This window comes from Poecilia mexicana, unplaced genomic scaffold (genome assembly GCF_051168715.1).
Source record: "Poecilia mexicana isolate PSO_F unplaced genomic scaffold, ASM5116871v1 scaffold_4, whole genome shotgun sequence".
NCBI lineage: Eukaryota > Metazoa > Chordata > Actinopteri > Cyprinodontiformes > Poeciliidae > Poecilia > Poecilia mexicana.
The window spans coordinates 28,963,735-28,991,475 of record NW_028263373.1 but is presented as its reverse complement, the minus strand read 5'-3'; the positions used below and the strand labels follow the sequence as shown (position 1 = coordinate 28,991,475).

Sequence of the window (27,741 nt, the reverse complement as noted above, 5' to 3'; positions counted from 1 at the left end):
CAAAAAGAAGTGATTTGTCAGGTGAACCCCAGACACATTTTTTATTAGTATCTGATAAACAATTTTTGATCCGATGCTGGCCTAAAAGTCTGTTTTTGAATCAGATCAAATTTGATAACTTTTGTTCACCATCGAATATACAAAGCTAAACTCTAAAGTATGCTATTTGTGAAAAGGTGTATGAAAACTGCAATATACTGTCAAGTAGAAACGGTCTCAAATATTCTGCACTGATTACTTCTCATCGAATTTTATGGATTTATTAGCCTTTGCTTTGCTTCTGAAGACAAAGAAAATCGTTTATTAAAAAAAGAAAAATCTCTAATCCTTTTTATGAGCCGATTTTCATGAAGGGTCTCAAGAGAAATGCGTCTTTGACGGGGAAAAACACACTGGGTCAGATTGTGTCCAAACAGAATGGGTCTTTATTCAGGAAGTGAAAGAAAAGAAGATTGTAATCAACACCCCATTTAAATACAAAACCAACAAAAATAAAAATAACCATGATATTCATCTTGCATATCAAAGAACCATTCAGTAATAATCGCAATCCAAACGCCTTATAGACCGCTTTGTGAATCTATACACAAACTTTGATTTAGAAATTAGTCACTTTACCAATAAAATTACAAATATTTAGCTTTAAAAATAATCAAAAACTCAAAAATATATCAGCAGTTAGCATCTCAAATATATTATGTGTGTCCACATAAAAATACAAATAAACCTCCACAAAAACAATGACATTTAAATATGACGAATTATTCCAAAGAAAAAATAAAGAAAAAAAGTCTGCTACTGTTAAACGAAAAATAAAAACGCAGGACAAAACAAGATGAAAGGAAATAGAAATACGCATGAAAAAGTCTCTCCTTTTGTTAGCAAAACACTATTCAAAATAACTACAATCATTTACATCAGTACAAAGATATCTGGATTTAAAAATACTCGCAATGAAAAAACGGGGTTCGTTTTTCTGACGGTAAAAAATGACACTGTGGATCAGAAATCTGCAAAATATGCAATGAAAAAAATAAATCTGCATTTTAAAAAGGTCTACACTGTAGTTCTTACTTTTATACAAACATTAGAAACAGTATTGCACATCACAACACAGAGTCGAGGTTAGTCGGCCTTTCAAAATGTGTTATATTCAAGTTTCAGAGCATCTACGAGGACAGGCAGCCGGGGCCTCGATGCAACGGGGGGAGGAAGGAAGTGGGGGTTCGGAGGGGGGCGAGAATGTCAAGTGTCTTCCCAGATTTAAAGAAAACCTTCATGTTTCCTTCCTTCAAACAACATGTGCCTCGCGTATCAAAATAAGAATCAACTGTGTATCAAAAACGTCTGATGGCGTTGCTAATGAAATGATTCCTCTGAACCTTTGGGGTATAATTCATTGGTTGGGGGCAGTGGGGGTGGGGAGTGGGGGAAATAAATTGTCATATTAGTCCTATTTAAATAGAAAAATACAATCAAAATCAAAAAATCTTTTTTCTCGTCTACAAAAATAGTGAAATAAATACGCTTTTACAAAAACAAAAGAACAAAACGAGGACACGTACAGAACAAACGAACAGTGTTTCAACATAGAAAATAAAAAAAGGAAAAAGAACCGCACGAAAACAGTTACGAGTCAAGTGTTACAGGTGACGATATTCACACATCATTGGGGTAACTAAAGGGAGGGAGACGGGTCGAGGTCGTTTCCATCGCTTCTCACTTTGTTTTTTTTTTTTTTCCTTTTCGGACTCCCGCTCCTCTCAACAACCAAATTACACTCAAATATATTAGGAAAAAATCTGGGATTCTGGCTCTAATCACAGAGAACATAGATAACTTAAGACCACTGCATCACGCTACATCTTAAATAAGTAATCGTGGGGAAAAAAAAAAAAATCATCTTTACAGTTATAATAAATAGGTGGAGTCCACGTTTGCACTGAAATCATTAGGTGGGGGGAGTGAATAGAAAAGTAGTGCATAATAATAATAATAATAATAATAATATATTATCAAAAAACATCTCAAAGAGCCAGTGAAGGGTAAGTAGTCGTCGACACAAACAGTTTAAATTATATGAACCACCTATAATAAGAATATATAAGCTTTGAGTTTCCGTCCCGTTAAGGTTTCGTAACAGCACACACTTGACTAACACTGAAGACCACACTTTGGGGGGCGGGGATGGGTTTGGGTTCGGACAGGGTGGACACCGAAATCACGACGACACAGGAGCGACACACGTGTACGGTAACTGAGTGGGCGGCCGGGGCGGGGCGGCCGTCCAAACAGAAAAGATTGTCCCTAAACGGTTTAAGTCGAAACGTCTTTCGAAGGATCAAGGCGGAAACCGACAGAAACGAGTAGAAACCAACGATTAGTTTTTTTTTTTTACTAAAGTCATCGTCCTTGCTGTAAGAGCGCAGGGCGGGAGATGATTCGTCGTCAGGTTTCCGTAAAACTGCGGCGCTCGGTCGCATGGCATGGAGCTGTGACTGTTACATTACAAAATATACGGAGCTTTGCAAACATATTCACACCCCTATATATACTTAGATTTAAAAAAAAATTAATTCATGTTACAACCACACACTTCCACGTATCCGTTTGGGATTTCATGTGACAGACCAACACAAAGCAGAGCATAACTGCAGAGTAGAAGGACAACGCTCCACAGCTTGCAATTTTGGGAAAACAAGGTCACCTGAAATCAGTGGACTAAAGATGACTCCAAACATTGAGCCAGAAATTGGCGTTCACATGTGCTCTCCATCTCAACAGAATGGCCTGCTTCTTTATTTCTCAAAAGAAATGTCAGACTGCACGTGTAATTTTCCTCCGTTTCAGAAACCTGCAATACTTCCCATTGGCCTATAACACATCGATGGTGGTTGTAGTGAGAAAAATGTCCGAGGGGTATGAGTACTTTTGCAAAACGCCGCATGCGGGCTGATGTAGGATGCTTAATAATGTCACTCTTGTGTTTGCATCTGTTTCTGCCATAGAGCTGCAGTCTCAGATCACTTGGGGACCGTTCAGAGGTCCGACCGTAGGAAAAGCGAAGGCATGTAGTTGAATTTATCTCTACGTAATCTGTTGATAACTAAACTAGAGCTATCACACTAAGAACAATCACACAGCACATGGACAACACAAACCACTGAACACCACTCTGCTTTTGAGATTTTTTTTTTCGTCTATACAAGGCGCCATGTCACCAAAGGATGGCGTATACTAAGTCTACATTAGAACCAATATCACTTGTTTTTGTATTGATAGTATGTAAACAGATCAAACAACAGAGAAACATCGATGCATGCAAGTTTATGTACTTTTTTTTTTCTTCTTCTTACCTAACTTCTTTTTATTTTTTCCTTGTCATTTAGGAATCTGCAGTTGATGATCATGCTACCCAGTACAGAATTTCAGTTTTGAAGCCTTTTTAAAATAGGATTTCAGTGATCAGCTGTTTTGGTTTATTATATCTTTCTCACATCTATCCTGCATGCTACTTCTGCAGCTACAAGCCTATTGTGGTTTGCATGCACTCTTAACTCTTTCTGTGGCGCCGTTAAGTGGTTGAGTGCATACTGCATTTCATTTTACATGATTCGGGTTTAAATATAACACCAACATATCTATTCATATATATTTATATATAGCAGCAAAGCTTCTAAAATAGCTTTTTTTTTCTTCTTAAGTATAAATGTTAGCAGAAAACCGGATTTTGTGTTTTGAGGTATCACTCTACAGGTTAGAATGAGCACAAAAAATAACCTTTTCTTCTTCTGGGTTTTTTTTTTCTCCTTTCAATAATCTCTCTAAAAAGTAAAAACAAAACAAAACAAAAAACAAAAACAACAAGAGAGCCCGTGGCGGCATTAGAAAGTAACGCTTGTTTCCACGTCAGACGGCGTGTCGGTTTTGAGCTTCCTATCGTTTTTTGCTACCTTTGGTTAAATCACCTGCGGCACGTGTCGACGTTAGAAAATCGAGGTCTTTTTTTTCTTTCCCCGGAAACAAGTGTGCACTGAACGCACTGTGTGGTTGCTAGCAGCAGACAGACAGACAGACAAGCTGCCCCCATGCAAAAAACATTCCTGTTTCTACTTTAAATCTCACATACAAAAATAATAAAAGTAATCACAATAATAATCATAATAATAATAATAATGATAATTATAATAAAAAAAGCTACAAAAATCAATCTCTTTTTTTTCTTTTAAATCTCCTCTTAGAAAAAGATGAAAGTACCACAAAAGAGTTGTAGAGTTGTCAGAGCCTGAGATGTGAGGGGGGTTTTGGTGAAAAACTGAGGCTTGCGGTGTTTGGCTGCTACAAAAGATATATAGCTATATATAGTATATATTGTATAGTGTTGCGCACTTGATTATACTGATAGCTTAGTTTAGCAGGAGAGGCAGAGCTAGACTCTTTTTCCCGTTAGCCGGTATTTCCCTTAACTCTGACCGTCACCGCTGGATGTGGAGACCCCCCGCCCCCTGTTAGTTCCAGCGGAAGTGAATCTGGCGCGGGCGGTCGGCGCCCTCCTTCACCAGGGGCTTGTGAAACTCTCGCCCTGCGCGGGAGTGGATGTTGGCCCAGCAGAACTCACAGTAGTACTGGAGACAAGTGACGTTAGCGCAGAAGAAGGGAGCGAATTTCCCGCCACAGCGAGCGCCCTGGCACTCGTCACACAGCTGGTCGTCCAGGACGTAGGGCTTCACCTCCACCTGCATTTTCAACGATAAATTGTGTGAGCGTCACATCTTAAATGGCTAGGTGTGTGGGAATTGTTAATAAAACAAACTGTACCCGCTTATCGATGTCTCCATGTTGCAGCTGGACGAATCTTGCACTGATGGCAGCGATGTAACTCTGCTGATTGGAGAAGGCCACCCGCCCCGCCCCCTTGGGGTACTTGAGCTCTGGATCTGTGTCGATTCCTGCGTAGCACACTCCACCGTAGAGGCGGTCCATGATCATGGCCAGCTCAACTAAACAAAGGCCAAGAATATTAAAAAAGAAAAGTTAACATGACATAATAGCAGTTGTGGGCACAGCTAGCTAAAAAGTTAGTTTCTCTAACCCTAAAACACTAATCATAAACAATAGTTACACAAATGCTAAAGCGCTAAGCCAACACAGTACTTAGTATAAGCTAATGCTAAAGCATTAAGCTAACATGATATTTAGCAGAAGCTAATGCTGAAGTGCTAACTTCAATTGAAATTATATGATGTCAGCCCTTGAAATGCTACAAAGGCAGACATATAAGCTCAGTTGAGGAAATTAGAAGTGAGGAAACAGAACTACAGCATGAACAGTCTCCACACACTTAAAAATAAGAGCATGAACGATTAGCTTGAAGAATTCATCTTAACAGTAGATAAATTGTCACAGATGTCAAACTTTATTCAACTGAAAGCTTACAAAACAGCCAAGAGAATGAGTACTTTATAATTCCCCAGAAAAAACATTTATTTAGGGGAGAGTAAGCTTGCTAAACGTTTTCAATGTTAGCAAAAATGCTAAAGCGCTAAACCAAGAAATAGCATCACTCTTAGCACATTAGTAGAAGAGAGACCACAATCGGATAACAGGCTGTCCCACTATGGCTGCAGTCAGGATAGTTTTGTTATTTCATGTTGTTGTCTACTAAAACACAGTCAGGGGTACGTACTTGCTCTCAGGGGACGAGGGACGCCTCCCACAAAGATGGTTTTACGGGGATCGAGAGGCTGTGATCCGTCCATCACAAAATCACTGTCGCTCAGGTTCCATGGTCGGATTTGCACCTGCAGTCAAACACGACGCAAGTTTGACTCACATCTCTTGATAGGACGTGAAACCTGTTCACGACAACTCCTTTTTGTTCCTGCCAGAGAGTTGCTGGGCGTTGAACTCACTGGTTTGTCCTTGATGGTGGGGCTGGAAACACACAGGTAGAGCTTCCCATCCTCCTCCATGCACGCGTCAATCAGGGCCTGCACCGAGCTCTCCTCCTGGAACAGCAGGAAGGCGTATCCTTGGACAAACACACACACACACAAGGTCTTAATGTGGATTCAGTTCAAAAACATCACTTTGCACAACCTACTAGGGCCAACAGGAAAGCATTTAATCTTCTCCCTTAACATTTCACCAGAGTGGATCATAGAGAAAGGGATATGTGAGCCTTCCTCTTTGAGAAATCTGTATCTGATGAGCCACTTCTGTGTTCAGTATATTTTGGGTTGTTATCTTGTTGGAAGACCCAGTGGGTTTGGTCCAGCCTTTTCTGTCTGTTCTTAAAATGATCCAGGATTAGTTGAACATGTTGGCCAAAATACGTTGTAATTTTCCTAGTAACTAAAAAAAATGCTGTTTGTGATTCACCAAAACTTATAATTATGTCAAAAATGTGCGTCTTATGTTTTATTTCTCACCGGTCGAAGTTGGGAATGTTAGGGCTACTAACTGCTTTCCATTGGATATTTCCTGATTTATGAAAATCTCTACAATATTTGAACGCAGAGCTCCTCCATTATGACTAATATTACAATCATGATTATTTTGGTCAGCAGTGATTTTAATGAGTTTCGAAAAACAGCACATTTATCACACTTGAATAACAATGAATAGCCCTGAAACACAACATTTCCCCTGATGTCTTCTTCTTGAATGGGAGGCCTAAGCCTCCCATAAAAAAACAAGTATTTATCCATATCCAGGCTAATAAATGTAGAATATATATATCAATTGCATAAACTCCAGCCCCTTTTTGCACATGTTTCTCATAAATCACTTCATGTTTCAATGTCGGCTGGCTAATCAGATTTGTCGTGTGGACGTGTGGTGCAGAAACCCTGGAGTAGAAAATCCTGCACATCAAGCATCTCTCTGCCATGTTTGATTGAGCTACATTTTCAAAATAAATGGGTCCAGCTTCCAGAACAAGACAATGACATCATCTACTATGTTTTTCCTATTTTGGATTAATGACTCGGGGTAATGGGTTTCTGTGTGATCATATTTACACCCCGGAGGGGAAACTCGACGTCATGGATTATTTACCAGAAATTGAAAATGACTGCTGGAGGCGAGGCTAAGCAGGGCGGATGATGGATGTTAGCAGGTGCTAATAATTGTGACACCAGTGATTCTACTAAATTATTTCTTAATTTGGGATTTTTTCCCACTAAATAAAGATTTTACTTTAAGGATTTTTTTGTTCTTTCTTAGATGTCAACATTTATAAAAAATGTTTATGATATATGTTGTTCATGTGTTTTGTCGATACCTTTAGGTGGAAAGTAGGATTTGCTCTCAGCTTTGTGTGGCCAGTCGACCACCAGGTGACCAAAGCGACGGAAGCTTGAGGTGATTTCATCTGAATCGACGTGTAGAAAGAAAAAAAACAAAAAAAAAAAACAAACAAAACAGACAGATGTAAAAAGTGAAAGACGGAACAGAAAAAAACCCCAGACGTGGGGCCGGTCTGGTCATCCTCACCTTCGTCTATGTCAGGAGGCAAGCCCCCCACAAACACCTTACGAGAGAAGCGCTCGATGCGCTCCCCGTTTTGGTGGGGGTAGCAGTTGGGGGAGCCGAGGACTCCAGGGACACCCTGGTTGCCGTGGCCATCGTCGAGGAGATTGTCGTCGATCGGGAAGAGAGAGGAGCGTCCTGGCAGAGACGAACAGAAAGGTGAGACAAGCGGGAATTTGCAGAAAGCGCCCCGGCGGTGCTGCCTCTTTAAGGGAGCATCATTTCTCCTCTTTACAGAGGGACAGATTAGAGAGTAAAGCGCTCTATAAAATAACCTGTCCACTTTCATCGCACTGCAACGCCGAGACAAAGCAGCAGCTTAAAGCGAGGATTATGTGCAGTTTCGTTTTTGGCAGATCTGTGACTGTGACACGCAATAATCTGCCCTCTGCGTGGAGCCGCATGGCCGATGAGGCAGGGCTGAAAAGCTGGGAACGAAATCATGTGACCTCCGAAGTGTTCAGTTTATTATCCGTCCAAATAAAAATAATTAAACTGATAACAGAAAAATCATGTTTTCGTCTAAAATTTCATTACCAGCTTTGCCAAAGGCAAATATATTCAATGTAATCTTTTGTAATTACGTTGAAACTATTTGTGGCCTGTTAGCCTAAAAAAAAAAAAAAAAAAAAACAATTAAGTGGTCCGCCAACTGTGAATATACAAAAACACAAAAAAATGTAATTAACTAAACAAGGTTGAATTACAAACTGAAGCAGCTTAGAGTTAGAAAATGTTACGGATAAGGAAAGAATATATGAGGCTCTCTCAAAAATTTTAAGAGTAATTTGATTTGGATTAAAAAAAAAATAAAAATACTGAACCAAACTTAAGGTGCCCAAAAAGTATTCACACTCCTTAAACTTTTCCCATTTTGTCCAGAAACCTGAATGTACCTCACTGGAATTTTATGTGACCGACACAAGAAGAGCATATTTACATTATTCAACCCCATTACTTTGATGCCTCTAAATAATATCCAGCAGGCCTGGATGTAATTTAACCACAGTTTGAATTCAGGTGATTTTAAAACATGGTCAGGATCAAAGAGCTTGAATACTTTAAGTCACAAAGTCGGTCCTGTAAACGCAGAAGGTGTTGAAACCTGCAGCACCTGCCTGTCAACGACCGACTCACATTCAGCTGCATGTGGCCAAAATGTTAGGCACACATATGTCAGGGCTGCACTGTGGAACAGAACAACCTGAATGTAATCCACATTCTGCAGAACCGGGCCTGGTGGGTGACCTTTTACAGAGAAGGACAAAACAAACTATCAAGAGCTAAAATTTTAGGGCTGTTGTCATGTTTTGAAAATCCAATCTGTTATCTAAAACGCCTGAAAAGAGATTTTTAATCAACCAGACATTCCATGTCTACGTCACTCACATCTGAAGAACTCAATAGTTACCAAGCAGTTTCCCAGACATGTTATTATTTATGTTAAAGTTGCAAACCTGGCATTAATGTTAATGCTTACGCTGAGGACACTTAGCTTTACATTTCTGCATCTCCTGATAACCGAAAAGCAACAGTTTAAACTGTATTTTACATTTTGACATGTTCATCAGAGACGTTTATCCAGCTTAACCAGGGAAAGACTACAGTTTCCATTAATGGCACAAACCTTTAGAGACAGAAACTAATAACACAACTTTGAAGCACTGGAAATGAACACCTTAGATTAAGTAAAAACTAAGTTTTTTAGTTTATTTTAATCTGAATTTTATAATTTCGTATGTTTTTTATCAACTGAAAACCATTTTCCTCCTAGTTTAATGCACAGGAGTTAATGCGTGTTTATATAAAAAGCTAAGCTGATTACTGATTGATCTACAGAATGTAAAAACACCTAAACAACAATAACTACATGTTTCAAATCAAATATATACTACTAATGGAAAGAGAATAACTGTCTGGAAACCACTGTTATCATTTTTACTTGGTAAGTAAAATAATTGTGTTGTGTTTTTTTGTGTACAGCAAAGGGGGAAAAGGAAGTTTCTTCCTAAAAACAAATAAAAAAAACCCAACATGTTCTAAAACCTAAAATCCAAAATACAGCGAGTTCTCGCTCCAGACTGAAAGCCCATTTACAGTATGCAGGAAAACATGCCACAGGAGAAGACAGACACATCGCAGTATTTACCTCGACGTCTCCCATAGCTTCTGGCTGCATGTAGAAAAGTACAAGAGGGCAAAGTTCAGCCGTGCAAACATTTTAGACTTTAATCTGCAATTATCTCATAACTTTATCCAACTACAAATCAACTGACTTCAGTAATTAATTAACAGGATGAAATGGCCTGCCTAAAAGTGAACCATTTGCAGTATCTCAAGAACATTTAGACTGCAGAGGAGCAAGAGAGAGCAAAACGTCGTCTGCTGTGAAATATGCTGAGTATGTTGGCAGCATTTTAGAAATCTCAGAGTTGAGTAAAGGAGCTTAATTTTCTAGATCAGTGGTGTCCAACTCATTGTCGTTTTGGGCCAAAGCAAGATCATAAATGCTCTTAAAGGGCCGGTTGTGCCAGAATGTATCGATAAAACCTGAACACAAACTGTTCAAATATCAATAAATAATATTATTAAATATCTTTTCAGTCCTTCCAGGATTTTGTGATTTTGTTTTTTTTTGCAATAAAAATCAAAGTGTTTGTGGTGCTAATTTGGATTTTTTTTTTTTTAGCAAAATCTGCAATAAGCTCCAAATTATGTATTCAGGCTAAAAAGTAATACAAGGGGATTTGTTGATTTTTGCATGAATTTCCACGATAATTCTCAAGAAACTGGAGGGACTGATTGATATAATTTGACAGTAAACATATAAAAAATTGCATTAATTTGACTGATGACATAAAATGTGAGCACAATTGGTGTTTAGTCTAGAACCCAGAGGGCCACACAAGAAGCTACGGCGGGCCAGATTTGGCCCATGGGCTTCTAGTTTGACACATGCCTTCTAGACCAGGGGTGTCCAAAGCAGGTCCTGGAGGCCCGGCATCCTGCATGTTTTATTCTCTCCCTGGTTTAGCACACCTGCATCAAATGATGGGTCATTAGAGGCCTAAGGAGAACACTGACTTGCTGAGGAGGTTGTTACTACCACTAGGGAGAGAACTAAAACATGCAGGATGCCGGGCCTCCAGGACTGACTATAGACACCCCTGTTCTAGATGGTCCAAAAGGGCTTGTGCTAAGTTGAGATTTTAAATTGAAACGATTTAGATTTTTTCTTATACTTAGAACAAATGAAAACAAAAATGTTTTGATTTTTTTTATTAAAAGGCATGCATGCGAGTCTGTCCCCACAGCTAGACATAACAATGTAGATCAGCTTCTGAGAGTATTAATACTAAGGCATCTACAGTATGTTTCCCTTAAAAGTGCGACAGCATTTTAAAATAGAAAGCCTTGAAGAGTTACAGAAGGAGCCCTGCAGGTGGTGAAGTGTGAGTCTAACGAGGTCAAAGAGTAACGGGGGATGCAGCGAGGGGAGCGGGAGACACAGAGGGAGACGACGCTTCCAGATAATTACCATTGAGCATGAGAAGGCCGTCGGCCCCGGGGTTAGGGCAGCCCACACGGCCTGACATGAGAAACACACATGTTACAAACTCAGACACACACCACAGAAATACAAATACAGATACCAATGAGGGGGAAAGCAGAGGGAGAGGGCAGGATGAGGGAGACGCATTTACATGGCAACTGATGCAGAAACAACAAACAGGAAGAGCACAGCTGTGTGCTGCAGGCAAAAACGATACAAATGTTGATTTAAAAAAAAAGAGAACATTTATGACATTTTTTTTCACTAATTACATTGATTTTTATTTTTATTCTTTTTAGAACAGGTGAACCTTTGCTGGCTTCATGCTGGAAATACTGGTATTCACTTAATGATCTGTCTTATTTATGGTTTTGGTTGTGTGTGGTTTCTACTTCTTTTTGATTTATTGTTTTTGGTTTTGTGTTTTATTTTGGATATTTAAAATCTCTTCCTGTTCTAGTCTTTGAGAGAGGGAACTTGCATTATTATCCCATTAACAACATATTACTTGGAAATGGTCTCAAAACGACAATATTATTGTTTACCGCGATCATTTTTGGGACAATGTATTGTCCAGCAAAACGTGTTATAGTGACAGGTCCAAATGGGATTTTTATGCAGTAACCAGCATACAGAGCAGGATGTTTTAGTATTATTTAATATTTAAATGGTATCTAGTTACTGTCAAAGCTCTGAAGCATGCAGTGTCTTATTGTCATATCCTCTCACTGAGCATTTGTATTCAGCCTCCCTTTGTCAATACTTGGTTGAGTCACCTTTTCTCTACAGTCACATCTGCAGGTCTTTTGGGAGTTTGCAAAACCACAGTTTGGAATTTTATACATGTTCTTCTTGTATAGCGCGTTGAGTGGTCAGTATGTCTGAAACAGCGCTATATAAGTTAGTTTAATCTAGGAATTTTGAGGAACAGCTGTATTTACGCTAAGTTACACACACAGGATGTGTCTGAAGATAAATGGTTCAAGTGCATCAGAGTAAGGGGGGCTGGATAGAAATGCACACCAGATACTTTCCAGATTTTCATTTGTAAAAGACAAAAAAAGAAAACCATGTTCATCATTTTTATACCTCTTTACAGTTTTGTTGTACTGCACCACATAAAATCCTACTTAAATCAGAGTTTCTGCAGGTTTCACCTACTCAAATTTAAGACTTTTTAAGACTGTTAAAACCATTTTCAACTAAATTTACGACCTGGTAAAGACTTGTAAGACTAATGTTTGAATGCCTTGTTTAAAATCCAGTGAACTTCCGATTTCAGAGTTTTTATGTCGCATTAGCATCAGTCACCGTTTTCTGGGGTGCTTCAGCCATGTAACTTCAAAACTGTGACTTTTCTGGGATCTGCTTTTTGCACAGCATGCACAACAAATTAAGCTATGGAGTTAGCTAGGAAGGGTATTAGCAGCTAGTTAGCAGTAGCCTCAACCACCTCAAGTCACAGAATGCAATGAAGATGATTAGATGACAAAGTTGTTTGAGAAAAAAACAACATATACAAGATAAAAATAGTCTTGAATGACAAAACATAAGAGTTGTGATTTTTACTGAATTTAAGACAGTTTAAGGCCTTAATTTGAATACTTTTAAGAGTTTTTATGGCTGCGCGGATTCTCTGAGAATTCACAGTAGTTGTCATGTGACGAATGATGAAAAGACTCGTAGTTCCTGTTGTGAGGAATTAGCACCAACCACGTCGCTTTTTAAGTTACCTAATCATTGTTTTTAGGTTACTGTTGGTGCAGGTTCATCTGCATAACCATTTGCAAGTGAATTCTGAGAATTTGCAGAAGATGTGACTTCTGAATCTTCTTCTTCAGGTCGTCTGACCTGTACTGACCAGTTTCACGCCGTGAAACTGCATTTGCATGACAAGAATACAAGGCAGGACACTTTGGCTTGGATTTGCCAAAACTCCAGCACATAAGCTGCAGATGAGTCATGGCGGAGCAGATAATGGGCTCGTCTGCGTTTAATTTTTGTTTATCTACCAAAGCGGAAAAAAATCTGAAATGTTTCATTCGTAGCTGGAAAACATTAAATAAACCTCAACAGCTTAAAAAGTTCTTAGCTTCTTTATGCTAACAAGCTAATGAAACCTGATAATTTTACCATGTGCTCTGATGTTTAAAAGCTGCTAAGCATAATAAAGTGGTAACGCTGTAAATAGCCTGTCAGGGCCTTGTAAGCCGTCGTCCCTCTCATCTCCCCTCTTGGCTGTCATAAACAGTGTGTGAAAGGGTGATCTCATCTAAAATTAGCCCACCCCCCTCCCGTCTTCTTTTTTGCTCTGCACACTGGTCCATGTCCTGTCCATCTGTTCAAGCAGGAAATCCCCCTCCCCATCCCAAAAAAAAAAAAAAAAAAAAATCTATCTCATGGAAGAAGAGCACAGGTGGATCGCTAATAAAACCGAAAGGAATGACGGCGCTTATTGCTTGTCCACAAACAAATCAGTAACCAAAGCAGACGTGCCTGCTTGTGCCACCCGTGTTCTTCCTCTGTTCTTTCAATATTGTAAAGTGAGAGCGTATATGGCTCACACGGCTGTAAATGAGCCACTGGCAGGCGGTGGCGGCGGCGGCGGAGACGGCGACTGAGAAAAAGGAGGAGGAAGAGGAGGAGGGCGCGAGGGTGCAGTCATCTGACACTGCTACTCTGATGTTCAGCAGCTGAGCGCGGGAGGCCAGGACAGTGTCGCACTCTCTGCCTGTCGCTGTCAAACCATTAGAAATAATTCAGAAGAAGCCCAGAGCTCATTCTGAATCTGTTGAATTTCCAAAGGCTGAGCAGTCAGAAAACAGGTTTCTCTTCTTACTCTTACTGAAGCACAAAAAAACACACAACAAACCAAAACAGCAGGCCGGTTCTGCTGGCCAGGTTAAGCCAGCCACCAGATCAGAGCTTTAAGGGTCAGTTGAACGTGCAGCTGGTGGCACCGGCATTAAGCTCTCAGCGGGGAGGTAAATAAGCCCGCGTGTGGAAAAAAACAACACGGCTGTGGGAGAAACAGGCTTGTCGGCTCCTGGAGACGATTTCCCGTGCGAGATCGCCTTCCTCTGACCCCCCCGCCCACGACGGGCAGAGACCAAAAGAGAAAAGGCCGCCTTACCTTTTATCGGGTCCTGCTCCACTCGCATGATGTTGATCAGGGAGCTCTCCAAGGAGTGCATGTTCAGGCTGTCGTACATTCTGGAGCGGTCCTGGAAAAATAAAAGTATAAAAAATAAAAGGGGGGGATGTTTGTTAATTTGCCAGACATAAATGAAGCACACTCACCATGATGCATGTGTAAATCTATCACAGATTTGTGATTTTGGCTTGTGAGTATTAAAGCCTCTGAAACGTGGCTGTTGGGCTTAGCATGCAGGGGACCGTAGATTCAGATTAACATTCTTTCCATATTTATTCAATTAGAGGGCCTGGAGGTGAGCCAGTGAGGGGCTGGACAACTATAAGGAACCGAGTTGTATACAAAAAGATGTCAGTGTACATATTCTTTTGTTGATGTTTTTTTCTTTTGCAGTTTGTCACGTAATAACAGGCATGTGATACAACACAAGAAAGTTGAAAAATGCTCAACTTTAGTCGACGTTGATGTTCATTGTTTCAACTTTCACCTGTCGCCATTGTTGCATAAATAAAGGAAGGCCTGCTAAAGGCCATTAGTGAACATCTGCATCATGTGGATTAAAGGAACGCAGCAGGCTAGCAGTATTAGATTATAAAAAAAACTACATCCCAAACTTGGACCAATCAGCTGACAGGAATACTACATGACATGCCGTCTACAAAGAAAGCAAGAAAGGCCATAGATAGGAAAGATTGGAGCAGTGTGGGGGTGGTTATGTTAAGCAGGGAAACTGCTGAGGTTTGATTGGAAGATACAAATACAGGACAATCCTGATGGAAAACCTGTTTGAATGGCTGAAAAAAGACTGAAAAAGACATGATACTGGAGTGAAAGTTCACCTTCCAGTGGGATGACAACCCTAAACCTACAGGCCAGAGCTACAAAGGAACGAATTAGATCATAGCATGTTGGCGTGTTTGAATGGCCTACTCAAAGTCTAGCCTGAATTCAGTGACAATCTCCGTTCAGAATTTTGCCAAGAAAAATCTGGAAAAACTTCAGTCTTGGGATCTGCAGCAACAGATGCTTCAAGTATTGAATCAGAACACAAACGCACAACAGTATTTATTTATATTTAATCATAAAGAAATGTGAAAACCTGGAATCCTTCCATTTCCAGGTTTTTTTTTGCGAGACTTTGCATCAGTCTGTCGCACGAAATTGAAAGTATTCAAAGGACGTTAATACTTCTGCAAGGTTCTACACGATGCAAGGTTGAAATATAATTAGTTTGATCTCATTCAGTACAAATGAATGACTAAAACATCATTTTATGAAGCCGTGAGGTACAAAGTACAAGATTGAAAAAGCATCCTTCGAAATTTCTCAGTGGTTTTCAGTCTTAAAACAGAGACAAATCCGCCCTGTAGTCCTGCTAACGTGTCAGATATGCAAGCAGAGACATCTAGCATGTTCAAACACAAAGATAAAGCAATATCTTTACTGGAAGAAATACTTCAAAATTTGACTGAACCGATTCGTTAGTAGCAAAAGTTGATTCTGTTATTGACGATTAATTTCAGCCCAAACTAAATTTGGTTGGGGAATTATTCTGACTTCTGACACCGAGAGCAGAGATGACTCTCTCTCTCTCTCTCTCTTACCGTCGTCAGTCTGAATCCCATGTGACTGTGGAAAGGTGATGCTGCGTAGATGCGCTCTGTCAGCCACTGCCAAACGTTAAACAGAAAAGGAAGGAAGGAAGGAAAAGACTTGGAATCTGAAAAATTTCTGGGTCTGACACTGTTTATGGAAATTCATCCATGAAGTCAGGCCTGCTTCCTGGAATGGTAGCGTTGTTCTTCTTGGCACCGATACGACTAAAAATACAAACTCATAGCAACAGTCGCACAACTTGGCGGCAACCTCATTCGGGCTGATATCATTAGTTTAATTTGAATGAGTCATATATGACCCAGTTAACGAACGTAGGAAAAACTAACCGTCTGACAAGGCCTCAGTAAGTGTAGATTATTAAATAAACCCTTTAGGAGAGACAAAATGTGACACTTTGGTTCAGTGTTCAGATGTAACTTTGTGATTTTCTCTCAGTATTTTCTGCCCGAATGGCTTCATGAGGGAATTTAACAAGAAAAACATCAGGTCTTTAGCTAAAGGACAGCTTGACGGAGTCTGGAGAATGTCTGGACAACTGCATCCCGATACTGTCCAGAGTTTGCCTCCGAGAACAGACGACTGCAGCCTGTTAATAGCACAGCATGCAGAACACACAATACTTCTTCCTCTAAGTTCCCTAATCAGTTGTCAGTCAAACCTGTCGTCACACTGGCTTCGGTAGCCAAAAGGAAACACTAAGTTTGAGATCTAGTCAGGCCAGTTCTTACTAAATTTGTTCCTAAATGCTTCTCGTCCAGGTGTTGATGAGTTGTCTATTTTAGCACTGCAGTGAATTTGAGAAAAAAAAAGCTTAGATTAGATGTTTTGATTTGGTTTATTTGAGTCATTAGGCAATTTACGTGATGCAGAATAAGTGAAACGTAAGTGCTTTTCTTTTACTCAGGTGGATTTTACATCCAAAATGATAGTTTTGGAAAATAAAGTGCATTTATTGTAAGAAAAAAATGCAAATATGAATGGAAAGAGTTTATGTAGAAAGAACCAACATGCAGAGATGGAAAAATTGTTCAGTCCATGATCAAATTTTCTCTAAATAGCTTCTGACCAATGATCAGGAAATACATTTGATTCAAACTCCCACTGTTTTGTTCTGTAAGTGCATCTTTATTTGCTATCTTTAATTGTAAAAAACAATAAAGTTTACACACACAAAAAACAGTATGTGTGTATAAAAATTAGGAAGTTAACAAAAATGAGAAACTGGTCCTGCCAGTCAAACTCTGAACCTCAAAACTGAACAGTCTGTTTCAGCAAAAGATCTGATATACATGAGGTGTTAAATTAAACAAGTTTTGCAAATTGTGTCAGAGTTGGCACGGAATAAGAGGACATGTTGGATCAGCAAATTTCAGTCTGAGCCAACGCAGTAAAACCCAACGATTGATCACATCTTTCCAGGCATGACAGGATACGCCAAACATCCACAAAGACGACAGACACTCCAAAAAGAGTCAACTTTCCTCTGAAGGATGTCGACTTCAGTTGTTGCTTAAACTTTCCTTTCGGCTTTCATTTGATTTGAGTTCAAACTAAGTTACAGCCATTATTGTTCCCAAAGGGACAGACTGGTTTACAATTTGATTACAGGATCAATTCACATTTTCCTGGTGAATGGAAACTCAGCTGTTGTTTCCTCCAATATCTAATTTTAGTGGCTGAGTTTCCCTTTAGAGGAACAACGTTCAGGTACCAGAAGAACAAATTCACAGAAATTGTTAGAAACAAAGACGTGAATTAGTGATTTAGCTCTTCAGAGTGCCTTGAAATACTCTTCTCCCTTGAGCCTTCTCCATATTTTATTACATTAAAACCACAAACTTCAATGCATTTTGTTGGGGTTTTGTCTCGTAGATCAACACAAAGCAGTATATAAAGTGTGAGGCGGGAGGAAAATGACAAATAGTTTTGGTAGTAATTTCCGAATTAAAATGTGAAAAGTGTTCAGCTCCCTTGAGTCAATGTCTGTCTGTACGTCACTTCAAACTCAATGCTGCCACCACCATGTTCCTGACTCTAATATTAAATTACAGATTTGTGAAAAACATGACTGACAGCTGTCAAAAAGAAAACATTTAGTTTTCTTTTTGACAGCTCCAGAGTTACAGTGACCTCCTGGCTGCTTCTCTGATTGACGGTTCATTGTCGGTTTATGTCTTGGTATTCTGACAGATGTACTCTACTCTTTTCGTTTTCAGATAAAGGACAGAACAGGGCTCTCTGTGACATGTTTAAATCTTCAGATGTTGTCGTAAAACCTAACCCTACTTGTTATTTTCTGACATCTGCTGTGATCCTTGCGCTTCAAGATGCTGTTTGTTCGCTCATGTCCTCCAATAAACCGCTGAGACCTTCACAAGAAACCTGGATTTATACCGACATTAAGGTAGCATTCACACCAGCCCCATTTAGTCTGCTGTAATCGGACTCAAATTGGTTTGTCTAGAAAGTCCAGTTTGTTTGTGGAGGTGTAAATGTGAAATTAAATTCTGATGCTGACCAGAAAAGCGAACTCTGGTCTGGCTTAAAACCTGTCTCGGTTTGATCGAAACGAACTCTAGAGCAGTTTCAATACATATGTGAACACAAGTGGACCTGAATCTGCTCTAAAAGCAGGAAGTGGACAATAGTGCAGGGCATTCTGGGTAAATGCAACAAGAATAAACACACTAATCTAGTGCTAGCAGGAGAACTGCCTCATGGTTGTTTGCCAAGCTGCTAAAACCTGACGCTACTCCATTTTTGTTTGCATTTTGCAAAGAAGGAAGCTGCTTTCAGTGTCGTCTTCAGAGGTTTTCATGCAGTTCCCTTCAATGGTTCTTGGTGAAGCGCCACCACAGGTAAGGAGGGGAATCATTTCACACAGTGCAGTGTGAAAGTGAACCGCACCAGCTGAACATGTAATAAATGTTGCAACTTTGGTTCCCAATTGAACCCAGTCTACCGGACTATCAGGTGTGAAAACATCCTAAATTACATGTTGACCCTTTGTGCTTTTCTATGGCATAAAAACCTGGAAAATGTATTGACGTTTGTGACTATAAAGCGACAAAATGGGACATTTGAGAAGAGAACAGGAAAGACAAAAACTCAACATTATGATTGGGTTAATATGCGCATTGATGCGAGCATGAACTAATGCAGTTTAACATAAATGCTGAAATCGTGTGAACAGCTGAGCTCATACCTGCAGGGGCAACATGGTGTTGCTGTTGCTGTCCGTGCGAAACATGTTCTCCTCCATCCAGGACTTCGGCCCCAGCGACCCTCCAGAGCGCGGGAACTTGGGCGGAGCAATGACGTTGCTGGAGAAGGGCTTCTTCAGGGGCGAGGCGTGACTGACAGAGCCAGGCACGCCCATGGCGCTGCCTCTGCGGTGGTCCCGACCCCAAGACATGCCCCCGCCACCGCCGCCGCTCCAGCCGTTCCCCTGGTGGCTCCCCCACGGGGACGCTTTCACCATGGGCTGCGCCGGCAACAAGCGTGAGGTTAGATCAAACGCATAAATATGCCTCAAACAAGCAGCAAGTTTAATGCTCGGTTTAATCCCATCCCTTATTTCCCCTCGTCAGCCACTGCCGAACTTTATCTGCTTCTGTAATGGGTGGGTAGATAAGAAGATTTAGAGCTTTAAGACTAATACTAAGTATACCGCGCCCTGCGACACCACCACTGTAACTTACACACTCTCTCCACCTGGACCTAGTGTCTTCTGCTTCAGCATCACCCTCTCAATCTTTTTTGGCTATGTCGTGTGGAAATCCTATCCAGAGGCATTAGGCTTTGTTTGTGACGAAGAGAACCAAAAATGTGAAATATAAGAGTGTACTTTGCTCAAAAATTCAAATCTGGTGTGTACTACTACCCCAACTGATAATTAATACTGTTACTGTTTTTGATCAGGTACAGGAGCAGAGCTGCAGCTAACAGTTATTTTAGTAATTGATTGTACTGACGATTAATTGGTTTTAAAAATTAGCAAATTATGCTGATTTTTCATTTTGTACAATATTGAAAATACATACAACATGTAAATATTTAAATTATTTTTTCTTAAAAGAGAAAATAAACATTTTATTGCCTTTAAATTCAAGAACACAGCATTACTTTAGTTGGTAGCTAAGGACGCATCTGCAGATAAAAAACTACATCTAACATCAACATGTGTAAACCCCTTTCTGCTTAACATCAGTGCATTGCAGGGCTAATCTGTTGACATTTTTTTTATTATCCAGTTAATAATTGGACAGCAAAAGGTGCTTAATTAGAGATTTATTATTAAATAATTTGAACCAGGTAAAAATAAAACTATGCCACTAAGTTTGATATCTAGTAAGGTGGAGGAGGAGTTCTGTGTAAAATATATTTACAAACAAAGTTGTTTTCTTTATCTTAATTGCAAAATGTATTTTTTGTACAGTTTTGGCTTAATTACTGGTCTGAGGGTGTTGTTCTTTCAGCAAATTGCCTTTTTTTTGTCAGTGTACTCCAATTAACAATTAATCAATTGCTAAATTAGTTGACAATTATTTCAACAATTAAAATAAGTAATCACAATTATTCCGATTAATTGTTTCAGTCCTATACAGGAGATAATGTGCGAAGGCCACAGCGTTTTTCTCAAGGAGAGAAATATTTAGAAAAATATTTCTAAATATTTTTCTAAAAGTGTGTTTCTTTTTTTTTTCTTTTTTTTTCTTTTTTACAAACTAGAGCATCATATTAAAAAAAAAAAAATCTAATCAGATGCTGGTCGCTTTGTGCTCACATCGTCCAGATGAGCAGAACGGCAGAACCTGCAGGAGACGACGTACCGAGAAACCGTCTGCTCTGGCTCTGGTCAGAGGGCGGAAATAGAAAGATCGGATCATTTTGTGATCAGCAAACCACAGCGGCCCCTAAGTGCTCATGGGTCACGCTGACGACAACAACGCTGCGATGGTTTGAGTTGTTACTGAGGGAAGGAGATCCGAAGCTGGCTCCGTTCTGTTGAGAGAGGTGTTTAAAAAGAAGTCTGAGGAAAGAAAAGTATTTCCCATGGAGGCACATCAGAAGTCAACAGGAAACCGAATGTACTCTAGCAAAGTTTCCTCTATTTTATCCTTTTGAAGAATCAGAATCTGTCTGTCATGGAGCGTAATGGAACCTGACATGTCCAGAACTTTTTCTGGACATTTGCAGAGCTTTGAAAACCTCACAGCTAAGGTAAGCGAATGGACTCTCTACACACACACACACTCACACACACACACGCACACACACGCATACACACACACACGCACGCACACACTCACACATGCACGCACGCACACACACTCACACACACACACATTCACAAAAGTGAAATTCTTTTTAACTGCCAAGCCGTGTAAAGCCGACTGACCTATCTCACACCCAGTGTGACGTCGTCTCCGGCTCTAATATAATTAATCATTATTGGACATAAAGGCAGCTTAAGGTAGACGAATGAATGAATGAATTAATGATCTAATAAATTAACACATCTGACGATAAATCTTGAGTTTTTCCTTCTTGAATATTAAGTTCAAATCCACAATTTTTTTAAAAATGGAGCTTGGAGAGAAAAATAGTATCTTGTTATCTGATGCACCTTTATAATTTTATGTGTGCTAAAAGAAAAAAATGTGGAATGTATACAATCTGGTAAAGTAGCAAAGGTGTAAAAATGGAGTCTTAGGGCCAATGTAGACAAAGAAAACAAACTTGCTGCAGAAACGTAAACTTCTGTCAAAAAACTGAAATTTTGAGAATAATTTCAAACATTAGAAAAATCTTGGATATTTTCTGATATTGAAAAGTCATTAATTTGCAAGAAAATTTTTTTTTTTTCCAGGAGTGTATTCATAAATCTACACCATAAAGTCAGACGTTTGTTTAACAGAAGTCCTCTAATGTTTAAGTGGTAAATACAGAAGATGTGCATCTATATACTTTTCACAGTGGTTTCTTTTTCTGAGCCAGAACGACACATACAGGGTTCAGACTCATCCTGAGCGCCTGAAACTGGATCCAGAATACACACCTGAGCCAGTGAGGAAGAAGCTGCAACATGGCTGCACCGAGTCTAAACCTGGGAAATGTCCTTCTAATAGTCTAGAGTCTAGATCCGCCACTTACACTTTGGAAAATATCCAGATACACATTTTCTAGATCTACTACACCAATTTTTGAGGACTTGTGGCATTTTTAGTGCAAATGTCTGATTTTGCAACATTAGTAAACTTCTGGGATTTTTCTTGCAAATTTCTGACTTCACAATGTCACGAATATCCATCCATCCATTTTCTTCCGCTTATCCGGGGTTGGGTCACGGGGGCAGCAGCTTCAGAAGGGAGGCCCAGACTTCCCTCACCCCAGCCACTTCTTCCAGCTCCTCTGGGGGAATCCCAAGATGTTCCCAGGCCAGCTGAGAAACATAGTCCCTCCAGCATGTCCTGGGTCTTCCCCGGGGCCTCATCCCAGTGGGACGTGCCTGGAACACCTCACCAGGGAGCCGTCCAGGAGGCATCCTTACCAGATGCCCGAGCCTCAACTGGCTCCTCTTGACGTGGAGGAGCATCGGCTCTACTCTGAGTCCCTCCCAGATGACCGAGCTTCTCACCCTATCTCTAAGGGAGAGCCCAGCCACCCTGCGGAGGGAACCCATTTCAGCCGCTTGTATCTGGGATCTCGTTCTTTCGGTCATGACCCAAAGCTCATGACCATAGATGAGGGTGGGAACGTAGATCGACCGGTAAATCGAGAGCTTTACTTTTTGACTCAGCTCTCTCTTCACCACGACAGACCGGTACAGCACCCGCTTCACAGCAGACGCTGCCCCAATCCGCCTGTTGATCTCCCAGGCGGATTGGGGCAGCCGCCTGGGAGATCTCCCGCTCCCTTCTTCCTTCATTCGTGAACAAGATCCCCAGATACTTACACTCCTCCACTTGAGGCAGGACGACCCCCCTGACCCGGAGAAGGCACTCTACCCTTTTCCGTCACGAATATCCAGTTTTTTAATATAAATTTATGCCTTTAAATATTGAAAACTGGATTTTCAATATTTAATGAAATTTATGACTTTTCAACCCAACAGAACATTCAACTTTACTCATGTATAGATGTGAAATTACTCTAAAAATTATGGAGATTTTGGGTGGTAATTTAGTCATCTGTTTCTAATTATATATTTTTCTTTTATCTCCAATTACCCTAACACTCTGTTGTATAAAAGAGGTATCACAACATTCTCGTTATTGTTTTTTTTTTTTTTACATAGATTCCTTTCGCATAACCAGGAGGATTTTCCTTTACTAGTACTGCAGACTGTCAGTCATGTGAAAGAGACACACCTGGTCCTGTTTTTGAAAAGATTGTTTTACTTTTCTGTTTTTGTTAGTATGTCATAACAGTCATGACTCTGTCACACAGCAACAGTCTTCAGTCAGGGGCCTCTTGTGATTCACTGGAAGACAGACTGCTACCAAAGATCCTTCCTGCCCACAGCATCACTGCCCAAGAAAGTTGGATTATGAGTTACTTACGACAGTCCTTATTTTCTCTTTTGTTACTTTTAACTGAACTGAATTTAAGTTAAATTGGGAAAAATCACATTTTTAATTCCTCCAGATAGGTCGTTCACTGTTCAATGTTTTATATAGTACTTAGAGTTAAATAGGAACTAACTTATTTAACTCTAAACTAGTTAAATAAAGCTAGGTCTCATTTAAGAACCAGCTTAAACAAGCTAGTTCTTTAAGCTAGCTCTTAAAACTAGCTTATTTAAACTAGTTTTTATCAAAGAACTAGCTTAGTTCTTATCTAGTTCAGGTCAGACCTTTACAAAAATTGGAATTAAAAAAAAAAACCCTTGATGTGACGTCATAAGAAAAGAAAAATATAGGATTAGAGTGTCATCACAGTTTGTCTCAGTTCAGCTTCTTCTGTGTTTCAAGATCCTAACGACGTCACCGCATGGAGAGAAGTCGACTTTCTGCCTTTTCTCGCCTGTCGATATGTTTTTGGATGAGTATTTGATCAGGGCGGAGCGAGGGTGGGGGGCGCGCCGCTGACAACAATCACATGATTGCCTTTGTTGCTTTCATGCAAATATATTTACAATGGATTCAAAGAAGAGAAAAAAAAAGGTTAAAGGGCGAAGAAACAACAACACTGCAGATGCATTTACAGGCACACCCAGTCAACACACACACACACACACACACACACACACCCACACACACACACACACACACACACGCTCCCATGCGCACACACACACACCCAGTCAGTGTGCAAATCACATGAGAAACCTGAAGCTGAAGGCTACCCGGCTCGTAAAGCTTCCTGTTGCAGAGCGGGGAGGTTCGTGTGAGCCTCTGTCGTCTTTCCTCAGGGTGTGCCACGCCACCACCCGCAACACTGGATGTTTTCATTTCACCCAAAAATAAATAAATAAAATAAAATAAATGAGCACCCATTTAGGACGCGGAAAAAACCCTGCGAGCCTTTGTATTCCCACCGAGCGAACCACAAGACAGGGATGGTCCGGCGCCATGTGACTGCATCCCACTGCCAGCTTCCAGGGGAGAACAACAGGAAGATTCAGCGATGCTCAGAGTTCCAGCGTTCCCCCGCTCCTTCTTTATGCCTCAAGGGAAGAGACTCTAAGCCTTGCATAATGCATTATGAAAAGAAATATTTATCCCTCAAAGATCCTGGCAGCAGACTGGGGACATTTTTTTCTAACACCTACATACTGTCACAAGGTGTTTCCCACAGGGATGGAACGATTAATCGGAATAATCGCGTTGAATCGATTATTGAGATAATTTAGATAATTCAGCTAATTTAGTGATCGATTCAGCGTTAACTGGAGGACTCAAAAAAGAAGCCGTTTTCTGAAAGAGCAACGTACTCAGAGCAGTAATTAATCCATAACTGTACAAAAAATTATATAAAGTTTCTATACACTATGTCGAACAGAAACATGTTGATGTTAGAAGTAATGTTTTAGCTGCATCCTTGGCTGCAAATGACCAAGCTTACTCTACAGGAATGCTATTTTATTGAAATTAAACAATAACATTTTTATTTCTTTTATAAAAAAGGAACGACATTATTTATTTGGATGTTTTAATGTATTTCTAATAAAACACTTAGCTGAATGTGGCAATTTTTCATCCAATTAAAATGTCAGAATAATAGACTAACCATAACTAAAATGATCGTTAGTTGCAGCCCTGTATCTCCATAATCTATAACATTGCTTCCATTAATAGACCCTCAATTTTGGCAATTTGAATACAATTAATTGAACTCCAGTGCGTTTTGAAGTATATTTTTCACTAATTCCTAGCTAATATCCTGCTACACAATGCACCGTCTTGCTATGAGAGGATGCTGCCCAGCTGCTCACCTGGTGTTGGTTGTAATTGTTCCTCTGCTGCAGGAAGGCCCCCTGCTGGGGGTGCATCTGGGGACTGACCGGGGACCTGCGGCTCTGCGGCTGCTGAGGAACGTTCATCTGAGGCGAGAACGGACCGCCGAAGCCCTGCACGTTAATCCCGGCGCACGGATTAGCCGACACCGGCGAAAAGCTCTGGAAGAAGGCCGGGTTGATGGAGGACGGGATGCCCGGGTAGAAGCTGTTCTCGGAGTCCGTGCTGGGCATCTGGCTGATGGCGTTCGCGTGCATGGGGTTGATGGAGTTGGCCGCCGGTGGGGGCGAGGAGCTGGTCTGCACGGACCAAGGGGTGCCGAAACCGGGGAGGGAGGGCGAGGACGGGCCGCTCTGGATCTCCTGGGAGGAGGGCAGGTTGGGGAAAGCGGCGCTGAGACCCCCGGACAGCATATTGCCGGTGCTGCTGCCATTGCCGTTATTCAAGTGGTGGGCGATGGGGGAGTCCATTTGGATCTCGTTCAGATTTACAGAGGGAGGCGATGGCGTCGCAGCATCGGCTTCGGCCGCCTCCACAGCAGAGCCGCGGGGGTCAGCGGCGCTGGAGAAGGGCTGCAGGTGACTGAAGCGCCCCTGGGGCGGGGGGGACTGCTCGGCCGGGTTGAACTCTAACTGCTGATGTATGCTTCGCTGAAGGTCACAGAGGGACTGCGTGTGGCAGAAATGCTCGGGGAAAGCGATCTTCTGGGTTAGGTGGCTGTAATCCGACGTGAAGGAGCTCAGCTGGCTCTCGGTCTGGATGGCTTGCTTCGCGGATTTGCTGACCGAGCCGCTGCTGCGGTCCTCCTCCTCGGCTGATGGGGGTAACTGCGCGGCTGTCACCCCCACAGGCTCATCCTGCATGTTGTGCTGATGCGCAGTAGCTGACAGGAAAAGAGGGACGCGGCGACGCTCGTGAAGGGCGAACCGAGGAATAAATTACTCTCGGGGAAACTGGCAGGGCGAGGCGCCGTATCCGTGCGGCGGCTAATTCTACGAACACCAAATTCGACGTTTTAATTCAGCATAAAAGCGTTTTAAATAATGTGTACATTCGACCGCCCGTGTGTCTGCGTGTGGTCCTTTCAGCGGGGGAAATATGAGTGAATTGGCTGGAGGTGGAGGGGGTCAGGCCTAGGCAGAAATACTCGCCTGGTTCTCGTCGTAATCTCTCCTCGTCTCGGCGGTCTCACTATCTACCTAAACACCGAGCTGTTTCGGCCTGGTTACGCGTATCCTAGCCGGCGCGGCCCATTTCTGTCCGAACCTTGCTGCCCCCCTCCTCCGGTGACCGGCTGGGCTGCTGCGGCAGAGGATTAAAGATCCCCGACTCAAACCACGTCACGGCCGCATCACGCCTCCGTGCGCCCGCCTCGAGCCTGGAGCCGCAAAGAGAGCCGCATTGTTTACGTCACTTTTTCATTATTCATAAAGTGCAGTAGGCCTACACACCCTCACTACAGCCCCTAAAGTAGCCTACAGCTGGGCGAGGCACCATATATTACCGTATCGTTGATTAATGCTGCCTTATGGAAGTGTATTCAGTCAATGAACGCAGTCACAAGCCTGTACATGGCCTACAGACTACATTGCCGAACGCCATAAGTGCCACAAACATAAATATACATGTAATAATTATTTTTAAATGTCAGTATAAAAATGTAAAATAAATTGGAAATATACATTAAACACCTGGTTACATTTAACTACATATGTCACTTGATTATTTTAAATGATTTAAGTCTAATTATATGGATTAAAAGTAAGTCAGACTAAAATTATTTCTTTTTTTATTTTATTACAGCAGTTTCATGGTTCCTGTTTTCCACTGTGCTATGCTCAGGGGCGTGTGTAGAATGTTTTTACTTTCTCTAAAATGAGAATTACTTGCTCTAAAATGGCAATTTTTGTATGGCCCATCAATTCATTTAATCACACAGTTAAGTAGTCATTTATTGATTTGTTCTTTTGATTATAGTATTTTTGGCTCAGCATCAGTCTATGAGAGGGGGTCACACTACAACTGTTAAGAGTGGTTTACCTGTAGTTAACTTGCTGGACAGGTTAACTAATTAAGCATCACAGTCTACTAAAAGAGCCACTGTGGTATTTGAAACTATTTCATGGTATGCAGCAAAAATGAACCATAAAATTATTAAATAATACTATAATAACATGTAACTTTAATGTGTCTTAAATTTTTATGTTATTGAATACAAAATAATGATTAATTTTTAGATTTCCAATAACTGACACATTAAAAATAAATAGGCTCTTTGTACATATTCTTTATGAATTTAATCTACTTTATTGAATTTCGTACTTATTAATCATATAAATATACATATAATGACGTTCTTGTTTATTTGATTTTGACACTTTTGTTCTTCCATAATGAACCATTGTAGAACATTGTGGACTATT

At 40.8% G+C, this 27,741-nt stretch overlaps 1 protein-coding gene across 2 annotated transcripts; it reads right to left on the bottom strand.

Annotated features, from left to right (window-relative positions):
- Positions 1-402: 402 nt before the first annotated feature.
- On the bottom strand, positions 403-26,668 carry cpeb2 (cytoplasmic polyadenylation element binding protein 2). Of its 2 annotated transcripts, XM_014973317.2 has the most exons (10): positions 25,297-26,668; positions 19,063-19,341; positions 14,220-14,310; positions 11,072-11,122; positions 7,498-7,671; positions 7,286-7,375; positions 5,913-6,031; positions 5,687-5,801; positions 4,819-5,000; positions 403-4,736 (listed from the first exon to the last, which is right to left on the bottom strand). In XM_014973317.2, the coding sequence occupies exons 1-10, from the start codon at positions 26,179-26,181 to the stop codon at positions 4,509-4,511; spliced, it is 2,214 nt and encodes a 737-aa protein (XP_014828803.2). In that variant the 5' UTR covers positions 26,182-26,668; the 3' UTR covers positions 403-4,508. The 2 variants fall into 2 exon arrangements, with proteins under 2 accessions (XP_014828803.2, XP_014828806.2); XM_014973320.2 differs by lacking the exon at positions 11,072-11,122.
- Positions 26,669-27,741: the final 1,073 nt, after the last annotated feature.

Coding starts and splice junctions, on each gene's coding strand:
- cpeb2 (XM_014973317.2), bottom strand. CDS start 26,181: ATGCAGGATGAGCCTGTGGGGGTGACAGCCGCGCAGTTACCCCCATCA. Junction 7,672..11,071: donor CGGCCTTCTCATGCTCAATG/GTAATTATCTGG, acceptor CGTCTCTGCCAG/GACGCTCCTCTCTCTTCCCG. Junction 4,737..4,818: donor ATGGAGACATCGATAAGCGG/GTACAGTTTGTT, acceptor TTGAAAATGCAG/GTGGAGGTGAAGCCCTACGT.